Raw genomic sequence first — 22,746 nt, 5'->3', positions numbered from 1 at the left:
GAGGACTTACAGCTCGCAATGCTCATATTACCACTAGAACTACTTCAGATGGTTCTAGCTGGTGTTTTCTCTGGGGTGGAATGATTGTACATAACAAACCTTTGAATTTTTTAAGTTATTAATTACTTTAATGACTTTACAAAACAAGACAAAAACTGATAACTGCAAGCTCGACTTAAATTTGCAGCTGCCCACATGGACAAGTTTACCACAGTGTTTGTCAAACACAGCGGTGGTAGCATCATGCTCAGGCTTTTTGCTGCCTGTGGTAGTGATACATTGTAGATTGAAGACAAAGTAGATTGATTAACAAAGAAGGAAGACAACCTCAACTTCACCTCAAATCAACAGTTGAAACTTGGATCTTCCAAGGACATTGATCCCAGACACAAGCCAACATTGTTTTTGAAATGGATAAAAAAGGCTGACATTAAACTTCTGGAATGTTCTTCCCAAAGCCCCGACCTAAGCCAACCTTTTTAGAAACGAACAAGTTTATCTGAACTCCTCCAATTCTGGTCAAATTAGCAGAATTATTCCAGAAGCTTGTTGATGACATGGGGATAAACATTTAAAAAAATATGTCAGAAGCTGAAGAACTACATGAAGAACAACAAAAAACAAATAATCAAAATGAAAATTCCTTGGCTTTGTAACCCTAGCCCTTTTCTCACAAGTTAATTAAAAAATTTAACATACCTTCAAACGAAAGTGCAAAATTGAAAATCAGTTAATTAGTTAATCTGTTTGTTTATTCATTAATCGTGTGTGTTATGTGTCAGACAGACACTTAATCACACAGTCAAACCGCAGTCAAACAAAACAAAATCATGTTGTTTTTTCAGGATGATTCCAACATCAGATCAATGATGAAATTAGCCTCCTAACCACACTCATTTATCTGTGCATTTAATTACCACAAAACAATATTCCAAGGATATTCCTTTATTGTCCGAGTTTTGCTGGTTACACAGAAATAATTTGGAAATAAGTTTAAGAGTTTGGGTGTCTAAGTAATTCAAAGCGCATTAGAAGTATTGCAATACAAAACTAGGTATACTAAGAGAAAACAAACAATAAAGATGATACATATAAAATATCGTGTAATCAGTGGCATAAAATTATATGATAAAAACATACAAAGAAGTTTATGAAAAAAATATAATCTATTAGTATTTACAGATTTAATTTTTGTATTTGTAATGTTACAAATGTATCTGGTGTATAAACTCAATATTTATTTATCTCAAAATAATATCATGTCTAAATACAGAATTACAGCATGAGCAACCGCCCAGATTCACATCTGAGCAAAGGAGAAAAACTCATAACTACAACATGCACCTGATAAAAGTATTTATTGGTATGTTGTTTGGCTTGAATCTCTTGATTTACAAATCTTCCACTGATTTCTGTCATAGTCAAGTGGGTAAGAGTCATCAAAAGATTCACATTCGCTTATAAACGTAGATGACTCTGCCACAGGATGAACAGTGGTGCTCCACATCTTGACAGGAATCAACGCAGAATGGGATACAGCAGCAAAGAAAGCACCTGTAGGTGGAAAAAAGCACTTGTAATGTTAAGGTTTTCTTAAGATCAAATATGTGTCTCAGCTCTTTTAGAGTTTTAGCTTGAAAATCCTCTACCTAAATGGTTGTATTTACCCAAAGAAGACGAGGCCTCCACAAATAGCCCACGTCAGCAGGCCCGGGGTGTGTTGTGTCCTGGTGATCACTGCCTGGTGGCAGTGAGGACACACAGTTTGTCCAGGAACATCTTGTAGCCTCGGTGTTACTACAATGTTAGTCACTGAGGAACAGAAATGTGTAAAACACAGAATAAAGGTGTTTATTCCTATTATTTCTATTAACCTTTGTTTCCATTTTAAAATTCAAAGCACAGTCGAGCTTCATAGACTGGCTTTAAACTGACTATCAAACTGGCAGTGAGGATCTCATGTCTGTTGCATCTTGCAGCAGACATTTGCAAGATGCAGGCTGATGACCAGAACTCTCCTGCAAAGGAAAACCAAACAACCCTCAAAACTTCCATAAGGAGCCACCTTATGTTGATTCATCTCAAGCCAACTTCCTGCAGCTGGCCTGCTCCTATTACTTAACTATAACCAAACCCAGTGTGGTTTCAAATCATTCGTCAAGTGTGTGACCCTTCACTTGCATTACTTAAGTCAGTGGAAATGTGTTCCCCATCCTTTCCTTGTATCAACAGCTAAGACTCGACATCACCACTGGAGGGTGCAAGTAGCAAGCAGTAGTGGTTGCAGTAGTAAGTTGTGGGTGGAAAGGGGCTTTTTTTTCAAAGCCTTTCTGTTGTCTTGTATTTTAAAGTAATGAGCCATTCAAGCACTAAGGTTTCTAGTAGCAGATGTCCAGCACAGCATAGACCAGTAATATAGTCTAGAAGTAGAAGACTACTGGTATTAGTAGTAGTATATAACTGTACAACTGTGACATAGTTAATGTTTTACATGTGTTTAACACACAAATGTGGCTTTGGAGTGAATTCTTATGCATCTATTTCAAAAGGCAGGACTCAGGATGTGACTGCACATGGGGTGAACTCTGAACAATTGCTTTTCCCTGTAGAGAGGCTACAAACAAGCCTATTCTTCAGATCAGTTTGATATGAGACCAAGAATTTCAGCCAGTGTCTACAGAGGCAGCTCTGTTCACTTTACACGCTGGAGCAGATGCACATTCATTTTTTTTAACAGCTTTTTAACAGCTGTGAGAAGTTACACTTTAACCTTTTAATGTTTTTATTTTCCCATGATGCATATTTGCATGCAAGAGTTCTGAGAAATCATACAAAGACACGTAGGTGTACTTTACAGGATCAGGTTGCCTCACCTGTTGTGACAGGTGCACCCGGTGCAGGAGCAAAGACACCGCCTGTTAAACAAAGTACACAAGTCATCACAACAGGGACGAATATACATACGTAAATAAGTACTTTACTATACTGTTTGAAGAGAACTGTCACTCTATAATTTATCTCTTTAATCTTTAATCTCTTTCATTTGTGTATTTAAGCAAACACATAACAACAAAGGTTTATTAGAATATTTTGGTATAAAAAGCAGGAATAATTTGTGAGTGCAGACACAGACCTGGCTGATATCCTGGAGGAGAAGGTGCTGGCTGAGGGTACATCCCTGGTTGAGGGTAGGTCCCTGGTTGAGGGTACGTCCCTGGTTGAGGATACGTCCCTGGTTGAGGATACGTCCCTGGCTGAGGATACGTCCCTGGCTGAGGCATTCCTTGTCCATAGTCCAAGGGTGGGCCGGGGTAAGGTGGAGCTGATTCCTGTGGTGGATATCCTTTTTCCATCTTCAGAAATGTAAACTGAAACTGAATAAGTACAAATAAAAACTTAAGACGTATTGATCTAAGTTTTCTGGCACTGCAACACAGTATTTGAGATTTGTGTCACTTTCAATGAGTGACGAGGAACTTGTAATTTGCTTTGTCCAATGCAAACAGGAGGCAAAATATTAATTGCATTTGTTTATTCAAAGGTTTGTGTGTGACAACCAGTTATATGGTTTCAGAGGAAACATTAGCAGATGTTGGTGTGAGCTAAAGCTTTTTAAAAGCTAACCACAGCATCACATAAATATTTCCAGTGGTTGATATCCTTCTAATGGTTTATGAGGTTAGTATCTGACTATTGCTCAGATACTGAGCTCATTACCCAGTGTAGCACAAAAAATATGTTAAGAGGCCCTCCAATCTGTAACCACAAGTATTCAACTCAACTCAACACAATTGCAGTGGCTTAGATACGTAGACAGAAATCCAAGATTCACACTCTTTTGGGGGGGGGGGGGGGGGGGGGGGGGTTGTAGTTTTTCTGCAGTTTATATTATAAATATTTAATATTTAATATAATGCTAGATCCGCCCCTGCACAGTTACCAGCCGTCAGCTACGTAGAAAAGGATCCTGGTGTAGAAAGTAATATTAAATAAATTCGAACTACAGCTTATCAAGGTTAAACGTGCTGCTGTTGTTCAGCCGCTGGTTTCCTCTTTCTGGCACGAAGTGGGCCAAAAACAAGCAAGAGAGACGAACTTGCGACAGAAAAGCCGATCAGCTGATCATTGATCAGTTTCATGAGTGAGGTAGCAGCAGGAAGGGGAGGGAGAGAGAAGAGGCAGTCGCTCCATATATCGTTGTTAAGCTTAACGCGGGAATGCTTTACAAACATTCAGAGATGAACTTACACACTTGCTCTACTTCTCTCTGGGATCACTTCCTCGGAGATGAAATGCTGGTTTGGTAGTGAGGCTACAAATACACACAGCCTCTATCACGTGAGCACACTGCTCCCACGTGCTACGGTTATGAGCTGAGTCACGCCAGTGTTGCAAGTTTTGTGAGGTGCTTTTTTGATATTTAAAGGATCGGATTACATTCTTTATTTCTCTCCGATATCCGATCCAGTAATGTAGGTCAGTATCGGACCGATACGTAATATCGGATCGGTCCATCTCTAGTTGAAACTTATCATAGTAACTCCTGAAAAAAAGATTAAGTAAAATTGTGGTTCTGTATGAAAAGTAACTGCCCCATTAACCTAACAAATGGTTGTGCCGCCCTTGGCAGCAGGAACTGCAATCAAGCATTTGAGATAACCTGAACTGAGTCTTTTACAGCACTGTGGAGAAATTTTGGCCCACTCTTCTAAGCACAATTGTTTTAATTTAGCCTCATTGGAAGGTTTCTAAAATGAATAGCCTGTTTAGGCCACACCAAAGGATCTCAACTCAACAAAGTCTGGACTTTGACTAGACTGGGCAATAATCTTTATTGTCTAGAGCTTCAGCCTATGAGCTGAACTGGAAATTCTCCTTTAGGATTTTCTGGTAGAGAGCAGAATTCGTGTTTCCATCAATTACAGCAAGTCCTTCTGATGCAGAAAAACAGCCTCACACCACCACACTACCACCAACAAGTTTGACTCTTAGTGTGAAATATGATATTTCCCATAAGTCTCGAGGATCATCAACATGTTTCTTGGCAAATCTGAGACGAGACTTCATGTTCTTTTTGGTCAGGAGAGGTTTTCTCCTTGAACTCTCCCATGGATGCCATTTTTACCCTATCTCTTTCTTATTGTTGAATCATGAACTCTGACTTTAACTGAGCTGAGTGAAGCCAGCAGTTCTTTAGATGCTGTGCTAGGTTATTTTGTGACCTCCTGGATGAGTCTTCAATGCACTCAACCACTCCTGGGAAGGTTCACCACTGTTCCAAGTTTTCTCCGTTTGTGGAAAATGGTTCCAAAGTCTTCAAGCCTTAGAAATTGCTTTGTAACCCAGACCGAAAGATGACTGTTTCATGGCACGATGTGTTGCTTTTTGAGGGGTTTTAGCCTATTTCACATCATCAGACAGCTTTATTCATACAGGCGCAGGTAGTTTTGAAGAACTTTATTCCCTTTATAAACAAAGTCATTACTTTAAAAGTTATATCTGTCTAATATTAAAATGTGTTTAATGATCTGAAACATGTAAATGTGACAAATATGCACAAAAATAAGAAATCAGGAAGTGGGTAAATACTTTTCCATAGCACTGTATATATAGCGCAGTCATCTGAAGTACTAATAACAAAGAAATACTCTCTCCAACATAAGCAAATACCTTAATGATAAAAAAGTAATATTTACTAAGTGTTATTCAAGGGTTCAAGTAAAGTGGCTCCAAAAATGTTCTTCCTGAATGTTACAATTTTATATAAAATACTATGAAAAAAACTCAACTAAGACGGGTTGCTCATATAGTTGGTGTGGGGTTTTTTTGTTGTTGTTGTTGTTTTTTGTGGTTTTAACTTTGACAGTGTTTTGTATTTTAAAAATTAAATCTTAATCCACATCTACACAGAGCTGAAATGAACTGAAGTACCAAACAGGAAAGTAACAATAACGAAGCTATGCTACTGTGTAACACATTTACTTAGTTTGTGAGACATGATGCAATCTGGTTTGAATGCACTTTACTCAGTTTGAGTCCTGTTGTACATTGACTACAGATTACTAGTCTTAGTCTCTTTTTATAATACAGAGCCTACATTGTGTACCGTGGGCTGGTCAGTGTGGTAGGAAAGAGGCCCAGTCAGTCCAACCAAGCCTTTCTGTATCTTGCTCTAAATCCATCCTAAATCAATTACAGAGAGCTACAAACCACTTAAACTAATGAGGCGCTGTCATTCCCCTGAGCACACCCTGTGCACCTCATCCAGTTTTGTTTGAATGTTCTTTCTGAATAAGCGTTAGTGTTGATGAAGCTATGAAGCATAACTACAGAAGAAATACCTTTTTTTCCATTTCTGTTCTACAAAAGTACATAAAAAAACAGGCAGTCTAACTATGAACCAGGAAGAAACTCATCCTTATTTGACAGCAAACGTAAAACAACATTAACTTACCTCTTATCTCACCAAAAAAAAGTTTTTTCCTGGAGCTCTCTGTCAGTGCCTGAAGGGGAAACACAGTAAAACCACAACAGGAAGGACCATACAGAGTACCGATGGACACGACTGCTACAAAATCTTGTAAACCAACGGAGAAGAAGCGTATTTCCTCAGTCAGCTTCGGAAGGCTTTTGAGCTGTGGATCTGTTAGTCTTCACTCTCTGTTTCCCCGTTCGCTCCCTCCTCCCCTCATATGTAACTGGGTGTGTCAGAAGAAGAAGAAATGAAGAAAAGCATTTCCCTGTTCGCTCAGTTATTGTTTAAACAACCCATAAAAAGCACAGCCATAAGATATATGTGAGCACAAATATGAAAAGACAGGGAGAGTGTGTCCCGCTGCTGAGAATAAAGTGTTCCTTGTTTACCACAATTCGTCTTATCAGTTTTAGCCTGTGTCTACAGCCCTGCCTACGTGTTTAAAAAAACTACGCACGCATAGAGTCCGATAACAGCATGAATCATCTCACTTAACATCTGGAGATCAAGAAACAAGATTTATTTTCATGTGAAAACCGTTTTTGTTTTGTTATTTTCTTAGACTTTGGTAGTGTAAACCAATCAATGCATGGTACAGCTTTTGGTTTCTGTATTCTTGTTTTTTTTTGCCTACATCTGTGGTTTCCTGTGGTTTTGACTTCCTCAGTGAACTCAGTAAATGAAAACTTATGTGGCCATATTTTCTTTCACATCCAGCCTTGCTCTTTAGAAGCACAATGAGAAAACTGAATTTCGTAAGGACATTCTCAGTCTTCCAAAACAGTTTGAATGTGCTGACAAAAATGTGCTCAACCAGATTCACAATACAAGAAATAATGTTGTACTGAATAATAGAATAGCAGCTATATAAATGCCTGCTATTCTATTATATATCCACTTTCCTCTCAGGTGCTACGTGCTTTTACATGAATATTTGTTTCTCATTTCCTGCATGAGTGTTGTACGTTTACTTCCACATTTTTGTGATTGCTTCCATTTGCCCTCTAAACACATCACTTTGACACACCAAGGTCTTGCGATATTCAGGAAAGGACGCTGAGAGGTTCACGGGACTGTTACAATACCATTACTCATCAGTTCTGGAAGACACTGCAGTGTCCGAGTATGAGTGCAGCCGGCCTGACCAGTGTCTGCTTTCAATTTACGACCACTAGAGGTCAGCGTAATTCCAGTGTTGCAACACTGTTTTTTATTTCCTCTAAACTTAGGGAGCAGTTCAAGCATCCTTCAGACTGGAGAGTGCGCCAGCACACAAAGAGTATCTCAAGCATCCGGTAATTGCAACATAGATTGGTATTTCTTGGGAATCAATTCCAGGCTTAAAACTAGTGTGATATCAGGCTTTAATATAAGAAATGTTCCTGTTTCGTGCCATCAGACAGCACTAGATTGCTTTAAGCAGAACAATGATTGTTCATTGACCATAAACAAAGGTTTGCATACTGTAGACTGTATTATATGCTAATCTTGAAGTCCATCCATTCATTTCCTTCATTACTCAGGGCCACAGGTGAGCTGGAACCTATCCTAGCTGTTGGAGAGTAAAAGGCGGGGTACACCCTGCACAGGGCACCAGTCTGTTACAGGGCTAACACATAGAGACAGCCAAGCTTTCAAGCTCACATTTACATATGATCCATTTACAATGGTCATACAAATATATATTCATAAAGTAACAAAGGAGTAAACATTTGCTTTTTTAAAAAAAGAAAAAAAGTGCGAGGAGCCAGACATGTATAGGACAATCTAATCTAGCGCTACTGGTCTGAATGTTAGTGATGTGCAACACCACTAATTTCCTTTCCGATCCGATACCAAGTAAAATTCAGGGTGGTATCGACGATACTGATCCGATACCGATACTTTGTACAAAAACTTATTTTATTTATTGTATCTCAAGTTATAGCGTCATAATGATTACAGGACATCAGATTACTTGTTCTTATCACTTCATCATATAGAAATAAAAAACTTGAATTTGTGCACTATTTGAACACCTTGCCTGCCTGCAGCACTAAAGGACTCCGTGAGAGACGTGTGTCTCACCCTAGCAGCACCTGTCTCTGTCCACTCCTCCTCTTCAGTTCGCCTCAACATACACTCGTCATGTTCTGTGATATGATTTACTCTGAGGTGTTTGACAAATTTGTGGTGTTGCCACAACACCTCACTTTCTTGCAAACCACGTCTGTGGATGTAAAATACGCACATAACTCCAGTTACGCTCAGTCATTGTTCTGAGTGCGCACGCCAGAGGCTGCGACACATTTATACAGCCGTATTTCGCACATGACTAGTAGTAGTAGTTCCTTCTAATGTAGACAATCCGAATGAAATAGGTTCTTCCCACTGTGTTCCTGTTAATGATAAACTACAAATTTACCCGAAATGACTAAAATATCGATATTTTACTGTGAGAATCGATTCTAGAACATACAGTGGCTTGCAAAAGTATTCACCCCCCTTGAACTTTTCCACATTTTGTCACATTACAGCCACAAATATGAATCAATTTTATTGGATTTCCACGTGAAAGACCAACACAAAGTGGTGTACACGTGAGAAGTGGAACGAAAATTATACATGACACAAAAAAAAAGATTTCCCAAGCCTTGAACATCCCACGGAACACTGTTCAAGCGGTCATTCAGAAATGGAAGGAGTATGGCACAACTGTAAACCTACCAAGACAAGGCCGTCCACCTAAACTCACAGGCCGAACAAGGAGAGCGCTAATCAGAAATGCAGCCAAGAGGCCCATGGTGACTCTGGACGAGCTGCAGAGATCTACAGCTCAGGTGGGGGAATCTGTCCATAGGACAACTATTAGTCGGGCACTGCACAAAGTTGGCCTTTATGGAAGAGTGGCAAGAAGAAAGCCATTGTTAACAGAAAACCATAAGAAGTCCTGTTTGCAGTTTGCCACAAGCCATGTGGGGGACACAGCAAACATGTGGAAGAAGGTGTTCTGGTCAGATGAGACCAAAATGGAACTTTTTGGCCAAAATGCAAAACGCTATGTGTGGTGGAAAACTAACACTGCACATCACTCTGAACACACCATCCCCACTGTCAAACATGGTGGTGGCAGCATCATGCTCTGGGGGTGCTTCTCTTCAGCAGGGAAAGGAAGCTGGTCAGAGTTCATGAGAAGATGGATGGAGCTAAATACAGGGCAATCTTGGAAGAAAACCTCTTGGAGTCTGCAAAAGACTTGAGACTGGGGCCGAGGTTCACCTTCCAGCAGGACAACGACCCTAAACGTAAAGCCAGGGCAACAGTGGAATGGTTTAAAACAAACCATATCCATGTGTTAGAATGGCCCAGTCAAAGTCCAGATCTAAATCCAATCGAGAATCTGTGACAAGATCTGAAACTGCTGTTCACAAAGGCTGTCCATCTAATCTGACTGAGCTGGAGCTGTTTTGCAAAGAAGAATGGGCAAGGATTTCAGTCTCTGTGCAAAGCTGGTAGAGACATACCCTGAAACAGCGGTCCCCAACCTTTTTCGCGCCACGGACCGGTTCATGCCCAACAATATTTTCACGGACCGGCCTGTAAGGTGTCGCAGATAAATACAACAAAATAAAACTAGTACCGGTACCGTAAAAAAGAAGATTTATTCATAACACACATGAAAAGACCCAGGAATACCGAGTTAACAATAAAAACGATAACAAAATAACGCTCAAAACCGATAAAAACCCTGAAAACCATACATTTCACACCTGAGCCTCAACTCTCGTGGCCCGGTACCAAACGACTCACGGACCGGTACCAGTCCGAGGCCCGGGGGTTGGGGACCACTGCCCTAAAAGACTGGCAGCTGTAATTGCAGCAAAAGGTGGTTCTACAAAGTATTGACTCAGGGGGCTGAATAATTAAGCACACCCCACTTTTCAGTTATTTATTTGTAAAAAATGTTTGGAATCATGTATGATTTTCGTTCCACTTCTCACGTGTACACCACTTTGTGTTGGTCTTTCACGTGGAATTCCAATAAAATTGATTCATGTTTGTGGCTGTAATGTGACAAAATGTGGAAAAGTTCAAGGGGGGCGAATACTTTTGCAAGCCACTGTATGTTCTAGAATCAATTCTCACATTAAAATATCGATATGTAAATGACTGGTATCGGAGGAATCGATATTTCAGGATCAATCCGCACATCACTACTGAATGTGGCAAGTGTTTCACATTTTTGCACTGAAATCAAATCCTGGACAGTTTAACAATGAGCAAGTAGCTGCAGCTTGTTTGTGATTGAAAATAAAGACAAAAAAAATAATGCCTTGTTTTACTTTATTTTATTTTAATTTACTTACTGAAAGTTAGGGCATAGTATATATTATTCTGAGGGAAAAGTGAATTTAACCCCTTTAACTTCCACCCATGTTGCAACAACTGATTCATAGTGTCTGTCATAATCACACAGGAAATCTTGCAAAGTGAACCTGTTCACTAAATGTGATTTTCTTTTCTTCATCAGATTCAACCCAGAAGGTATTTATGTCTCACCCTGGGGTTAAATCAGTGATCTTTTTCTTTTTAGGTGAATGTGTAAACCACTATGTTACTTCATTCAGTGCATATTTTCACAATACTAACTTATCTCCCCAGGTAAAAAAGCAGATAAGAGCTCTATTAAAATATTATAGTGTACAGATCATAAAACAGTGTTGGAAAGGTTTAGTCATCAAATTGAGCTACAGATGGAAATTGCTCCAGTTTTAAACAAAGTAAGATCAATTACAGTCCAAATACTTTCATACATACAAAAAACATAAATGGAAAATATGTCAAACAAAATTAGAAAAATAGTGTTGTGTTCCTTTACTTAAGTATATGTTCAGACAAACACTCTTGACACCAAGGTTAATTCAGGATTACAGCATCCATCAACAGCAGAGCAGGGCAGGAGGCAACTCCCAGGGAACGTTTGCACAGATTTGTGTCCACGTTTGTGATCTCAGAACTCAGGCCCAACCATGGGACTCAATGGACGGCAAGCATAAGTGTTTGTTTCTGTTCTAAGAACAAATGAGCTTGTGGTTCCTCTTCCTTCCCCTCACTCACACGTCTAATACAAACACACACTGGGTGGGTGTTGGGGTTTATTTGCCTGCGCTTGGTACATGGCTGGCAGTGATTGGTTTAAGCTGCACATTTTTCAAAAGCCACACTGACACAGTTTCACAGAGCTTGATATTGTTTCCTCCAACATCTCTAGAAACTAACATTTAACAAAATCCCCAGTGATTTGTGTCTTTTTCCATTTTGAGAACATTTGAGGACTTTGTGGCCTATGACCGTACCCCTGGGTGCTTTTCAATGATAAGTGGTGAATAGTGGGAATGCTGCGACCTAACTTGACCCAGCGATCATTCTTGTTGCTACATGTTTGGCCTTCATTTTCATTGGTTTTCGTTCTATTGTCATGCTGTGAGCTGTCATCTCAGACTGAAACTTCCTGCAGTCTGGGTAGGCTAACTGTGAATGAGAAACTGTTTACTTGGAGTAATGTATTTGGGTGTGTATGTATCATTTTGTGCAGATGTCGTCTTTAGCTCAGTTACTCTGTGATTCAGAGTTCTGGTTTTGGGGGGATTTTTTTTTTATTGAGAACAATGATAAATACACTCAAGTCACAGGGTTGCTTCCACATCCATTTTTAAACAATCACACTTTTTTTTGCTGTCGCTAAAGTACTCCGGCTGTGCATTGGAAAAAACCGCAGGTTTAAGGATGTAGGCCAAGTTCAGGTCTCAGTTTAATCAGCGTTCATAGTAGCTTGTACTACTGCATATGCAATTTTCAGCAAAAGTGACCTGATAAAGACAAAGAAGTCAAGTTATCTTTCCTGTTGGGGCCTAAGTGGCCATGCCTGGAAAGTCTCTCTTATCAGCACAATTCCATATTATTATATAATTATTTTTATTTCAAATAGTTTTCTATTGCTCTATTTCCTCTATTTTTAGAGGAATAAACTTTGTATTCAGCATTTCTCCCATTTCTAAGATGCTTATTGTGGGGCCAGGATTCTGTCTGGTGCGCATTACAAGAGTAAGAGGTCATCTTTTCACATGTCTGGCATTAAAATAAACAAATGAAGTTTGTAAGTTATAAGTTTAGTATCATTCGTGTGAGGGACCAGTTTACACACTGATTGTTTAATGCAAAAATCAAAGCTAAAGTTTGTTATTATGTTGTTATGTGATATTTGTTTTAAATGTGTGCCCCAGTATCTGATAAAACGATTAGCTGTTATTGTAGCCTCTGTTCTGTTCTGTCATCAGTAGGGATCTCTCTCTCAGCCACACATTTCTTGTGAGAGTTGTATGTGTTGACTTTTTTAAACTAGAGCCAATGGAAATTTGGAGCAGTGTCTCAGGATGATCAGTGGGGGGTAAAATCATAAAACAGTGCTGTTCCATGTAAAGTGAAATACTCTGTAACCTTAGTTATAAAGTATAGTTGTTATAATAGATTATTATAAGGGAGTGAGAACTGAATCGATGGGGTTATGTAGTATTCAGAACACTTTCCCAAATATTTAAGGGATGAGTCAGAGTTAAAATAATAGCTCTGTGCCAATCCTACACTATTTCAACACAAAAGTTGATCCATAAAATCTTTCATCTACAATCCTGTGAAAACATGTTTTTTCACAGGACTCTGTGCAGTCCTGAGCTCCCCATGAACCAGTAGCTTGTAGAACAACCTTTAGCAGCAATAAATTTAAGTCACTTTCAGTATGACTAATTAGTGTCCCGCATCATGAAGGAACTTTGCCCCTCTCTTCGTTACAACTTTGTTGAATTTTGCAGGCACGGCTCTCTGAAGGTCCCACCGCAGCATTTCAGTCAGGCTGAACCTTGATTCTTTCCTTTTTCAGACATTTTGTTGTAGATTTGCTGCTGTGCTTGTGATCATTGCCCTGTTGCATTATGGGCAAGTTTTAACTATTGGTAGATGACCTCACAACTCAATGAATGCAAGCTGCCCAGGTTCTTTAGCCACAAAACAAGCCAAAATCATGACCGCTCCACCACCGTGCCTAACAGCTGGTATGAGGAGCTGCTGTAGTGCTGATATGCTATGTTTGCTTTTTCCAAATGTTTCGCTGTGCATGGCTATACATCTCCACTTTGGTCACATCTGTCCAAAGGACATTGTACCAGTATCTTTATGGTTTGTTCATTTAAAACTTTACAGACTTAATCTGAGCTGCCATGTTGTTTTTAGAGAGAAGAGGCTTTTTCCTGGAAACCCTTTCATATCTATTTAGTCCAGAGAAGTCTGTGATGTGGCATTGCTCCAGACTAGCAACAAAATCTCTGCTTTTATAGAGGTGCTCTATCTGGAGATCAGATAATACAGGCATCTAATTATCCATACCTGGTTGTGATTTACCTTCTTAATTTCTACTGATAACTGAGTTGCTTGTGAGCTTCATAAGCAGCACAAATGAATTCAAAAGCACAAAAATAATCAAAATAAGCAACATCAGCTTCTAACGTTTTTGTTATCAGTTAAATAATTAAGGTTTTATAGGATTAGTTAAGTCTCCACTTAAGCCATCTACGTCCACTGTGAGCGACCATCTTTGAACAGAGGCGGTGGTTTACAACACCAACTGTCTGCCATCTATAATCCAGTTTTGAGTTCCCTCCCCAGACGTCTTAACGCCCACTCACATCCTGGGCCATCTGACCTTAGGAATTCGCATGATAATGTGGGGCCAGGTTTCACAATGAGCTCACCCGAAACCCTGGCTGATTGGGACCCACACCCAGTTTCACACCTTGGCTCACGTGATTAGGTAGAGGATCATCAGGGGGTCCTTTGTCCCTCTGCGCGGGGTTACTCCCACTAGGTTTAAATCTGGGACTCTCCACCATTTGACCTTACAACTGAAGAAGCTTCTCGGATGAGAGGTGAAACGTCTTCAAGCAACTTAAAGAAGTCCAGACGCTTTTCTTTGCAAGCTCCTCTGACTACGATGACCTGGATGACTGAGAACCTTCACAGACTTAAGTCTCCACTGTTTTACCCATAGACTGTATATAAAGATGGATGTTTTCTCTGGCTCTGAAAAATGAAGCTAATGTGAAATTGGCTTAAGCTCTTTCTCAGTGCCAACAGGGGGAAACTGTGTTGATAATAGAAATAAGTTTGACTGTGTTGAAGCTCACTTCATAAACCCTATTAAAACAATTTAAACTTTAACCCTGTAAAACCTGAATTGACAGGAAGTTCTTTTTCTTTTAATTAACATTTTCTTGACTAGCCACTTTTTTTAAATTGGGAGATTAAATATTAATCTGCATATATGAGTTTTAACTTGTATTATATTTGCTATATCCAGAAGTTAATGCAATTTATTGCTTTAAAAGGTGGTGGGGGGGAGGGGGAGAGGGGCACTTGGCATTAAAGGGTTATTTATCTAACAATTGTAGAAAGAGGTCTCAGTCTCTACTTGCTGTTCTTTTTCTGGTGCAGCATGATGTTTGTTCAGTGACTTATGGTCCTGTTTAGTGTTGCTAGATAATGACTTGCATGTGTTATGGGGGGGTGGGTTTTTTGTACTGTAGTGTGCTGTCCCTCTGTTCCTGATTTTGGTACAGACCATTCATAACATTCTGTTTCCAAACCCTTAGATGCCGATGCAAAACTCGAGGCTTCAAGCTGGGACTTCACTAACCGATGAACAACATTACTGAACACTGACTGCATCCACAGGCTATAAGTACTGTCCACGTTAAAGTGTTAAATAATTTGTATAGTAACTCGGATCTTTTTTTAAATTATTCAGATAAACAGAAGTATTTTTTCACAATATAAAGCAACTAATTCATATTTCTTTGAAATAATCCTACTTTACATCTGTAGATAAAACAATATGCCATGTTGCTAAGGACCATTTCCTCAGCTTCTTGTAACATATTAACAGATTTAAGTTGTAAAGGCCTGAACATGCCACTAATTTAGAATTCGTAATGGATGAGCAATAGGGTGAATAGAGAGTGTCAGCAGGTGTTGTTCCTGTTATACCTAACAGCTTAGTCAATAAACCAACCCCTCTACAGTGATAAGCAAATGTGAATGTCATACATTTCTGCAGCTTTGGATGGGAGGCAACGAGAGAGCGGCCGCAGTTTCCACATACCTTCAGTTACATTCGACAGCATTTCTGCTGAGACAGAAACCAAACAGCTTCTACATAGCATAATAATAATTTTGAAGTGAGAGAAATAGAAGAGGTGCTAAATTAACGATCGATCCAGCTGTAATCTGTCTAACGGCTTACAGTCAGCATGGTTACGGTGGACTTCAAGACACTCACAGCACCGGTGGGCATTTTAAGGATACTGGCAGTGGTCTTAACCTGCATCTCCTTCAGCCTGGTGGCATCACTGGGCCACATTTCTGTGTCCTTCTGGGCCTGGTGCATGTTCAGCTGGTGTTTCTGCTTCTGCATCACCTTCCTCGTGCTCCTCCTGGAACTGACAACTCTAAATACAAAGCTGCCCATCTCCTGGGATGACTTCACTGCTGCATTTGCCATGTTGGCTACCCTGATGGTATGTGTCGATTTTTATTTTTTAAACTCTAATGTCATTTGTCTGTTCTTGCTATAGCTATTGCTGCAGGTTGTATGAAGGACTAGCCAGCTTTCTTCATGATCACTGCCACTGAGACTTGAAGAAAATAAAGGTGTTTTAAGCTGAACTTAAATTTAAAGGTTTCATACGGCTCAAACTACTTTAAGTACAATTAAACTACTTCATGAAAAATAAGAGGCAGATTAACTATGTTTTTAGAGATAGACATATCAACACCCTAAATGATGAGTTTAAAAGTCCCATGGTAGAGCTTTATTTTTTTGCAGCTTTATCAATAATCTATAACTAGTTAAACGGAGTGAAACACAAGAAATCAGTCAAAATCAACTCTGAGTAAAAAAAAATTCCACCCTTTCTTTCACACAGATGTTCACAGCAGCTGTTATCTATCCATATTTCTTCGTCTGCTCTAGCTGCGGCAGAGGTATTGGTGCCAGTGTCACGACCTGCTTGGCCTTCATCCTCTACGCCGTTGAGGTGGGGCTAACCCGGGCCAAACCTGGTGAGATCAGTGGATTCCTTTCCACAGTCCCAGGCCTCCTCAAGGTTTTAGAGGCCTTTGTGGCCTGCATCATCTTCATCTGTTTGGACTTCACCTTTTACTCTATCTTCCCGGGGCTCCAGTGGTGCGTTGCCGTCTACTCCATCTGCTTCATTTTTGCCCTCCTCGTCATCATTTTTACCATCGGCCGCCTGCTGTCTCTCTTCCCTGCGCCCTTCGACAAAGTCTTGACGGTGTGCAATGTGCTGGCAGTGCTGATGTACTTCACAGCTGTGGTCATTTGGCCATTTTACAGCTTTAGGAACAATTTAGGCAGCAATAATTTTTACATAGTCATTACTGTGATGACCTGCTTGAACCTCATTGCTTACATTGTGGATACAGTTTACTCGTTTAAGCTCGTCTTCTTCGTCAGCAGAACATAGGTTGCAAAAAGTCAGCTTGAACTTATCTTTGATTGATTGATTGATTGATTGTATGATAGTTATTTTTATGATGGTTTATGTCATTCTTTTACTGCAGATTTCATATTAATTAGAGTAGCTTTTTTTAAACACGATTTTGCATTTTTTGAAGCGTTAACGTAGCTGTGGTTGATTCAGGGTTTTTTTTAATTCAGGTTTATGAGCCTGTAAAAGTACCGAGTAGGAAACTCATTCAGTGTAGTTTCTTACAAATCTCACCCTGATAAAGAACATTAAAATCCAGTCATTGTGGTTACTGAACGTTATTGAACAAGCCTACATACCCATATGGTTGTTTTAGCACCTCGGTAATAAAGTATGATAAGTAAATCTTAAATAAATACCACTTTCATGGTTTCAGGGTTAAATAATGAACTCCCCTTTGAGAATGTTTGCAAAGGTGTGTCCAAGTGTGCATATCCTGCAATACACACAGCTATGGGTTTTGAGCTAACAACTCCACTCCCTTTTTTTGATTATGGGCATGGAGTAAGTGAAAGAGAACAAAAAAAGAGCAGATTTAAGAAAGTTTTTTCTTCTTGTAGTTTTTTTAAAAGGCAGTCTTTAGCTGTTAAAGAAAGAAGCTGCTTTGTTTTGTCCTAATGATTTAACTGCTGATGATGAGCTGAGCTGTCGAACGGCTCCTCATGTGTGTTTACACAGGAAAAGAATTACTGGACGTTTACTGCCAGAACAGGTTTATTTAGGTTTATTTATTCAATCCAAAGCTCTAAAGCCAGTTGGAACAATAATCAGTGACGACTTTGCTGTTTGATTAGTCTACAATGGTTCTGGTTATTCTTTCAGTAAACAGTGAAAAATGCACAGTTTAAACTGGTTGTATTTGGATTTTGTCCAAACAGTAATAAAACATTATTTTTATAAATATTTTAAAGTTTTTAAAGATGAAGCACACCTTCACTCAGTGTCACAAAATAAAAATTTCCCTTAGTAAATCTATTACTTAAAGGGAGAGTACAGGATAAGTACTTTTCCATTTTAGTTTTCTTTTAACAGACCATTCGAACCATAAAAGCAGTTGCTCAAGGTTAGCCCAGTTTGCTTATCAGAGTATAAGTAATAAAACTGATAACCACTAGCATATATGGTTGAAGCGTAACCTTTCACCCATCATGTACAGCAACCCGCATACAAAAATGGGAACAACTATGAAAAGCGATTGTATGTAGTAGTATGTAGTTTTGTGAGCAATGAGAGATTTTGTTTTTGTTTTTTAAAAAAGGAAAAAGCTACAAAATGGAAGAACTGGAGAGGAAGAGACCACATGGGTCACATCCACATTCTGCATCTGCAGATTTAATGTGTGTTAAAGTACCGTAGTGATTGTGTGTTCTTTTAAATGTATTCTTATAAATGTACACTTTTCTCTGCTTCTTTGTTTTGTGGTTTGTTTAAGGTTTTCTTACATTTTAAATATTCCATGAATGTTTAAGGAAATGAATCATATGATGTCCAATGTGTTAGTGTAAATGGAATAGTACTTATATAACAGTACTTATTATCTATTCTAACCCTCATTTATCCAACCTTTCACACACATTCGTACAAGCTCTTCATTCTATAGCACCTTTTGTAGCTTTCATGCTAACACTCACACGGATGCACCATGGAGGGAACTCAGGTCAGTGTCTTCAGTGCCTGAAATTTAAAAGCTCAATAACATAATTTAGTGTCCCAAATTGCTCTCTTTTAACTACACAGAAGCAATAAATCAAGTCAACAAAACTACAGGAAAAAACGCATTTATTTCTAGGATATGACCTACACCCCATCACTATGCTGTACTGAGCTGGGTTTGTGCCAAAGACCAGAGTCCAGTGTGGGTTGCGAGGCTAACATGATAACGCTCATGAGTATCCAATCAATGGCGTGAAACAGGGGTCATAAACAGCTCAGATAAGCCCAGGATGCTCTGAGTGAATGTGCACCACCACTTGCGTTTCTGTTTCAAAGAACACACCTGCTCTGGTCTTTGCCTTCATGGACATCTTTAGCTGCTATCATTTAAGCTGGTTTCAAAGTCAAAGGCTTGCTGTACACTGAGTACAGTAAACTGACTTGGAAAACCAAAGAATACTTTTTTTTTTTAAGGTCAAAGACACTCATCCTGTCCAGACATGGTGAATGTAGATGTCCGATCCCTTACCCAGCCAGTGGGGATCATGCGAATAATGGCAGCTATCCTCACTTGCATGTGTTTTAGCCTGGCGGGAGCGGCAGGAGCTAATTCATCTTCCTACTGGGCGTGGTGCATGTTCACTTGGTGCTTCTGCTTCTTCTTCACGTTTCTGATTGTCATCCTGGAGTTCACCACCGTCAACAGCAAAGTACCTTTCGCCTGGGATGACTTCACTACCGCTTTTGCAATGCTTGCGAGCCTCATGTGCCTGATCGTCTCCATCATCTACCCCACTTTTTTCACTTGCAAAACCTGCCACCGTGCTATCGGTGCCTCCGTGGTCTCCTGGGTTTGTTTCGCCACATATGCAGGTGAGGTGGTCTTAACACGCCTTTATCCTCGTGGGGAAACCAGCGGGTTCCTCTCCACGCTGCCGGGGATAATGAAGATGCTGGAGACCTTCATTGCCTGTCTCATCTTTGTATCCCTGGATCAAGGCCAGTACACTGGTAATTCAGGAATCCAGTGGTGTGTGGCTGTGTATTCCTTGTGTTTTATCTTTTCCATCATCATAATCCTGCTCACCCTCGCACAGCTGACCTCCTACTTGCCGATCTCCTTCGACATGGTGGTGATTGTCTATAACATTTTGGCAGCAGTGATGTACACGACAGCTATGGTGATCTGGCCACTCTACAGTTTCTCTAAGAACAAACAAAGACCCCCTAACTGTGGTCACTTCTGTCCCTGGGATAAGCTGGTGGTGGTCACCTTCATGACAATCTTTAACTTTATTGTTTACACCCTGGACGCTGTGTACTCGATACGTCTTGTGTTCTGCATCATGAATCGTGAAGACTAATATGAAACAAAACATGCTCTGTGTTTGCATCACTCTTAATAGAACAAGGTTATAAAAGTGTTTCAATTTTTTATAAACTTGTGTTATACAGCTGCTGACCAAATAACGAATCCAATATAGTCTATTATAATCTAAAGTGCTGTCTTAAATAACTGCATAAAAGAAATGTAAAGTACCAAAACATACTCAGTTAATGATTAGATCTGTGGTATCACTGTCGTAAGATCTAAAAACAAAACAAATATCTGAGGGGAACTTTGGATCCTGAGGTGATGGAACAGTACAGGTAATAATGTTGAGGTCATCTATAGCTCTGCTGCGTCGTGTAGTCAAATTATATGCCAAATAAAGGTGGGTGTGTTCACATTCATCTTTTTACTTGACGGTGTCACAACTTTCTGATGAAAGGAAGAGTTTGACAGTTGACATTTCGCTGTATAATAAACACGGTGGTTATTTTTCCAAAAAAAAATGAAGGCCAAGAGCAAAATGTTATTGATGCACTCTTGAGTATTAGCGTAAAGCCTGACTGATATGTTATTTGTTTAGGCCGATACCGATATCTGCTGATTTAAAAAGTCTGATATCCAACATTGGATGAAATAAATGTAAACAGATTTCAGCCAATAACTGCACATTTGCTGTTTGTAGTTTATATACTTGTTTACATTCTGGCCAGTCAGCTGGTTGTTGTGTTTGTGGCAACTTTCCTGTTGCCAACAAGAAAGTTACTGAATGCCCTCTGCTGGTCAAAGTTCTCGGCATGAAGACTCGTGCTGCATGAGTGCTTCTCCAGTCCCTTGGTTACTTTTTAATTTTCATTTACTGGCCAATATAAATGCCAGTACAGTCAGATCGACATTTAGATAACGGTATCTCCTTCGAAGGTGAAGGTCGATATTGCTACCTTCATGTAGAACCAAGTATCCTGCATTGAAAAGTGAAAGCAAAAGTCTAGTATCATTTTGTTTGTGCTGAACTACCTAAAAATGAACGTGTCCTAGTTTCAACAATAGTAATCTACAAACCAATGCGTGACATTGACATGTATGTTCATCTTTTAGATCCAGTTAATAACAACTGTTTCCATGTTCCCAGACTTTCTGCTATTCGGGTGTGGTCACCTGAATTATATAATAAAGACCACATTTTGTTCCCTAAATGTCAAGCCAGTGTTGCAGATAAATATATAATAAAACCAAAATCCTTAGTGTGCAACACAAACAGGAAAATATAAACACTGAAAGGCAAACAGACCTGTCACTGAGATGGGGCTGGAAGAAATGAGAGAAATACAGGGACTTTTTTTTTTTTCTAAAGGTGGAGATGAAGCAGAGACAGCAGTGAGACGGCAAGAAATTTCCAGACCTTGGTGGGATACGTGGGAAAGCCAAAAAAGAAAATGAAGTTGGATTTGTTGGAAGGTGTTTTCTTTCTTTTTTTCCCCCCTTTCTTTCTTCTTTAGAGATGTGCTGGGCAGGCCTGGAAAGCTAGGAAGCAAAAAGTAGGACCTCAGTTAATTCTTTTAAAACAGCTTCATCCAGATCTTACATGTAATCCCAAAAGTATTGTGCTGCCCGGTATACCAATCTGTGTGAGTGAGCTTGGGTCAAATAGAGTAAGTGAAGCATGGAAATTTAGCTTTTCTTCTCATGTCAGTCTGTCAGAAGGAAAGACCACATTTAAGTAAATCGTCTATATATGCCAGACGTGACAGTAAATTGGATTCTGTAAGGTGTGCTTTGATTTAGATTACCGAATGGACAACTCACGATCAACAGTTCACGAGTTTCTTCCACTTCAGGGGGGAAAAGAGGTATGAAAAAGTACACTGTACAATACATCCAAAATGTGCCTTCCTTATTAAAAGGAGTTGCAGTAAAATGTATTTTGTGACTGTATTTACTATTCAAAGCATCTATGTAAAGAGGTGTTACATTTAGTGTGGTTAAATCAACCAACGCTTTCTCCCTGTGTGTTTGCTCATTAAATACCAGCAGAGTTAGTGGTAATCATTAACTAGTTCTAACTTTTAGTTGGAATACTAAAGTAATACGGAAGAGAACAAAGCATTGTTGATAACATAAAGCAACTGTTCAATTATTAAAGTACAAAACTACCATAGAAAACATAATGCAAAAGAGTTTAACACAATCTTAAGCTGAATTATTATTTTGAAAAATGAAACAAACAGATTCAGTTTAAGAAGCCTTATAGTGCGCAGAGTGCACAGTGAACACATAAAAAATAGGACCCCCTGATGATCCTCTAATCGCCTGAGCCAAGGTGGGAAACTGGGTGTGGCTCAGGCGATTAGAGGATCATCAGGGGGTGGTTTCTGGATCAAATTAGTTGCAAAGAAGGTGGTGCACCAAAAACCTCAGAGAGATTGGTGTGGTTGTTAGTAGACTGCCATTCTTGCCTGTAGTTTATGCAACATGTTTCAAAATGTGCAACTTTTCCAGTTTCAAGTTAGCTTTTTATAGTTTCTCTCCTCCTCCTCAGAGAGTAACTGGGCAGTGTTTGTACACAGGTCTGTCGCTTCCATTCAAACTGTCAGTGCAGAATAGTTTGTAATCAAAGAAATCACTGGAGGATTTTTCCTGACTGAGATTTTGGCAATCATTTTGCCCCACAACTCACAACACCCTAAAGC

General features: G+C 39.5%; 3 protein-coding genes across 4 annotated transcripts; 2 read left to right on the top strand and 1 right to left on the bottom strand.

Annotated features, from left to right (window-relative positions):
- Window positions 1–730: 730 nt before the first annotated feature.
- LOC113020918 (lipopolysaccharide-induced tumor necrosis factor-alpha factor homolog) lies at window positions 731–21,479 on the bottom strand. 2 transcript variants are annotated; one of them, XM_026165240.1, is made up of 5 exons: window positions 21,459–21,479; window positions 3,134–3,374; window positions 2,874–2,915; window positions 1,668–1,812; window positions 731–1,554 (listed from the first exon to the last, which is right to left on the bottom strand). In XM_026165240.1, the coding sequence occupies exons 2-5, from the start codon at window positions 3,351–3,353 to the stop codon at window positions 1,449–1,451; spliced, it is 513 nt and encodes a 170-aa protein (XP_026021025.1). In that variant the 5' UTR covers window positions 3,354–3,374; window positions 21,459–21,479; the 3' UTR covers window positions 731–1,448. The 2 variants fall into 2 exon arrangements, with proteins under 2 accessions (XP_026021025.1, XP_026021024.1); XM_026165239.1 differs by lacking the exon at window positions 21,459–21,479 and adding an exon at window positions 6,455–6,942.
- On the top strand, window positions 15,623–17,384 carry LOC113020917 (myeloid-associated differentiation marker-like). Its single transcript, XM_026165238.1, has 2 exons — window positions 15,623–16,080; window positions 16,489–17,384. The coding sequence occupies exons 1-2, from the start codon at window positions 15,814–15,816 to the stop codon at window positions 17,047–17,049; spliced, it is 828 nt and encodes a 275-aa protein (XP_026021023.1). The 5' UTR covers window positions 15,623–15,813; the 3' UTR covers window positions 17,050–17,384.
- LOC113020916 (myeloid-associated differentiation marker homolog) lies at window positions 19,065–20,651 on the top strand. The gene has a single exon (XM_026165237.1). It carries the CDS (start codon window positions 19,227–19,229, stop codon window positions 20,088–20,090), a length of 864 nt encoding a protein of 287 aa, XP_026021022.1. The 5' UTR covers window positions 19,065–19,226; the 3' UTR covers window positions 20,091–20,651.
- Window positions 21,480–22,746: the final 1,267 nt, after the last annotated feature.

The sequence above is a fragment of the Astatotilapia calliptera genome, chromosome 4 (genome assembly GCF_900246225.1).
Source record: "Astatotilapia calliptera chromosome 4, fAstCal1.2, whole genome shotgun sequence".
Lineage (NCBI taxonomy): Eukaryota > Metazoa > Chordata > Actinopteri > Cichliformes > Cichlidae > Astatotilapia > Astatotilapia calliptera.
This window is presented reverse-complemented; position numbering and strand designations above follow the sequence as displayed.

Coding starts and splice junctions, on each gene's coding strand:
- LOC113020918 (XM_026165240.1), bottom strand. CDS start 3,353: ATGGAAAAAGGATATCCACCACAGGAATCAGCTCCACCTTACCCCGGC. Junction 2,916..3,133: donor TCCTCCAGGATATCAGCCAG/GTCTGTGTCTGC, acceptor TTTGTTTAACAG/GCGGTGTCTTTGCTCCTGCA. Junction 1,813..2,873: donor GGGTGCACCTGTCACAACAG/GTGAGGCAACCT, acceptor TCTGTTCCTCAG/TGACTAACATTGTAGTAACA.
- LOC113020917 (XM_026165238.1), top strand. CDS start 15,814: ATGGTTACGGTGGACTTCAAGACACTCACAGCACCGGTGGGCATTTTA. Junction 16,081..16,488: donor CCATGTTGGCTACCCTGATG/GTATGTGTCGAT, acceptor TCTTTCACACAG/ATGTTCACAGCAGCTGTTAT.
- LOC113020916 (XM_026165237.1), top strand. CDS start 19,227: ATGGTGAATGTAGATGTCCGATCCCTTACCCAGCCAGTGGGGATCATG.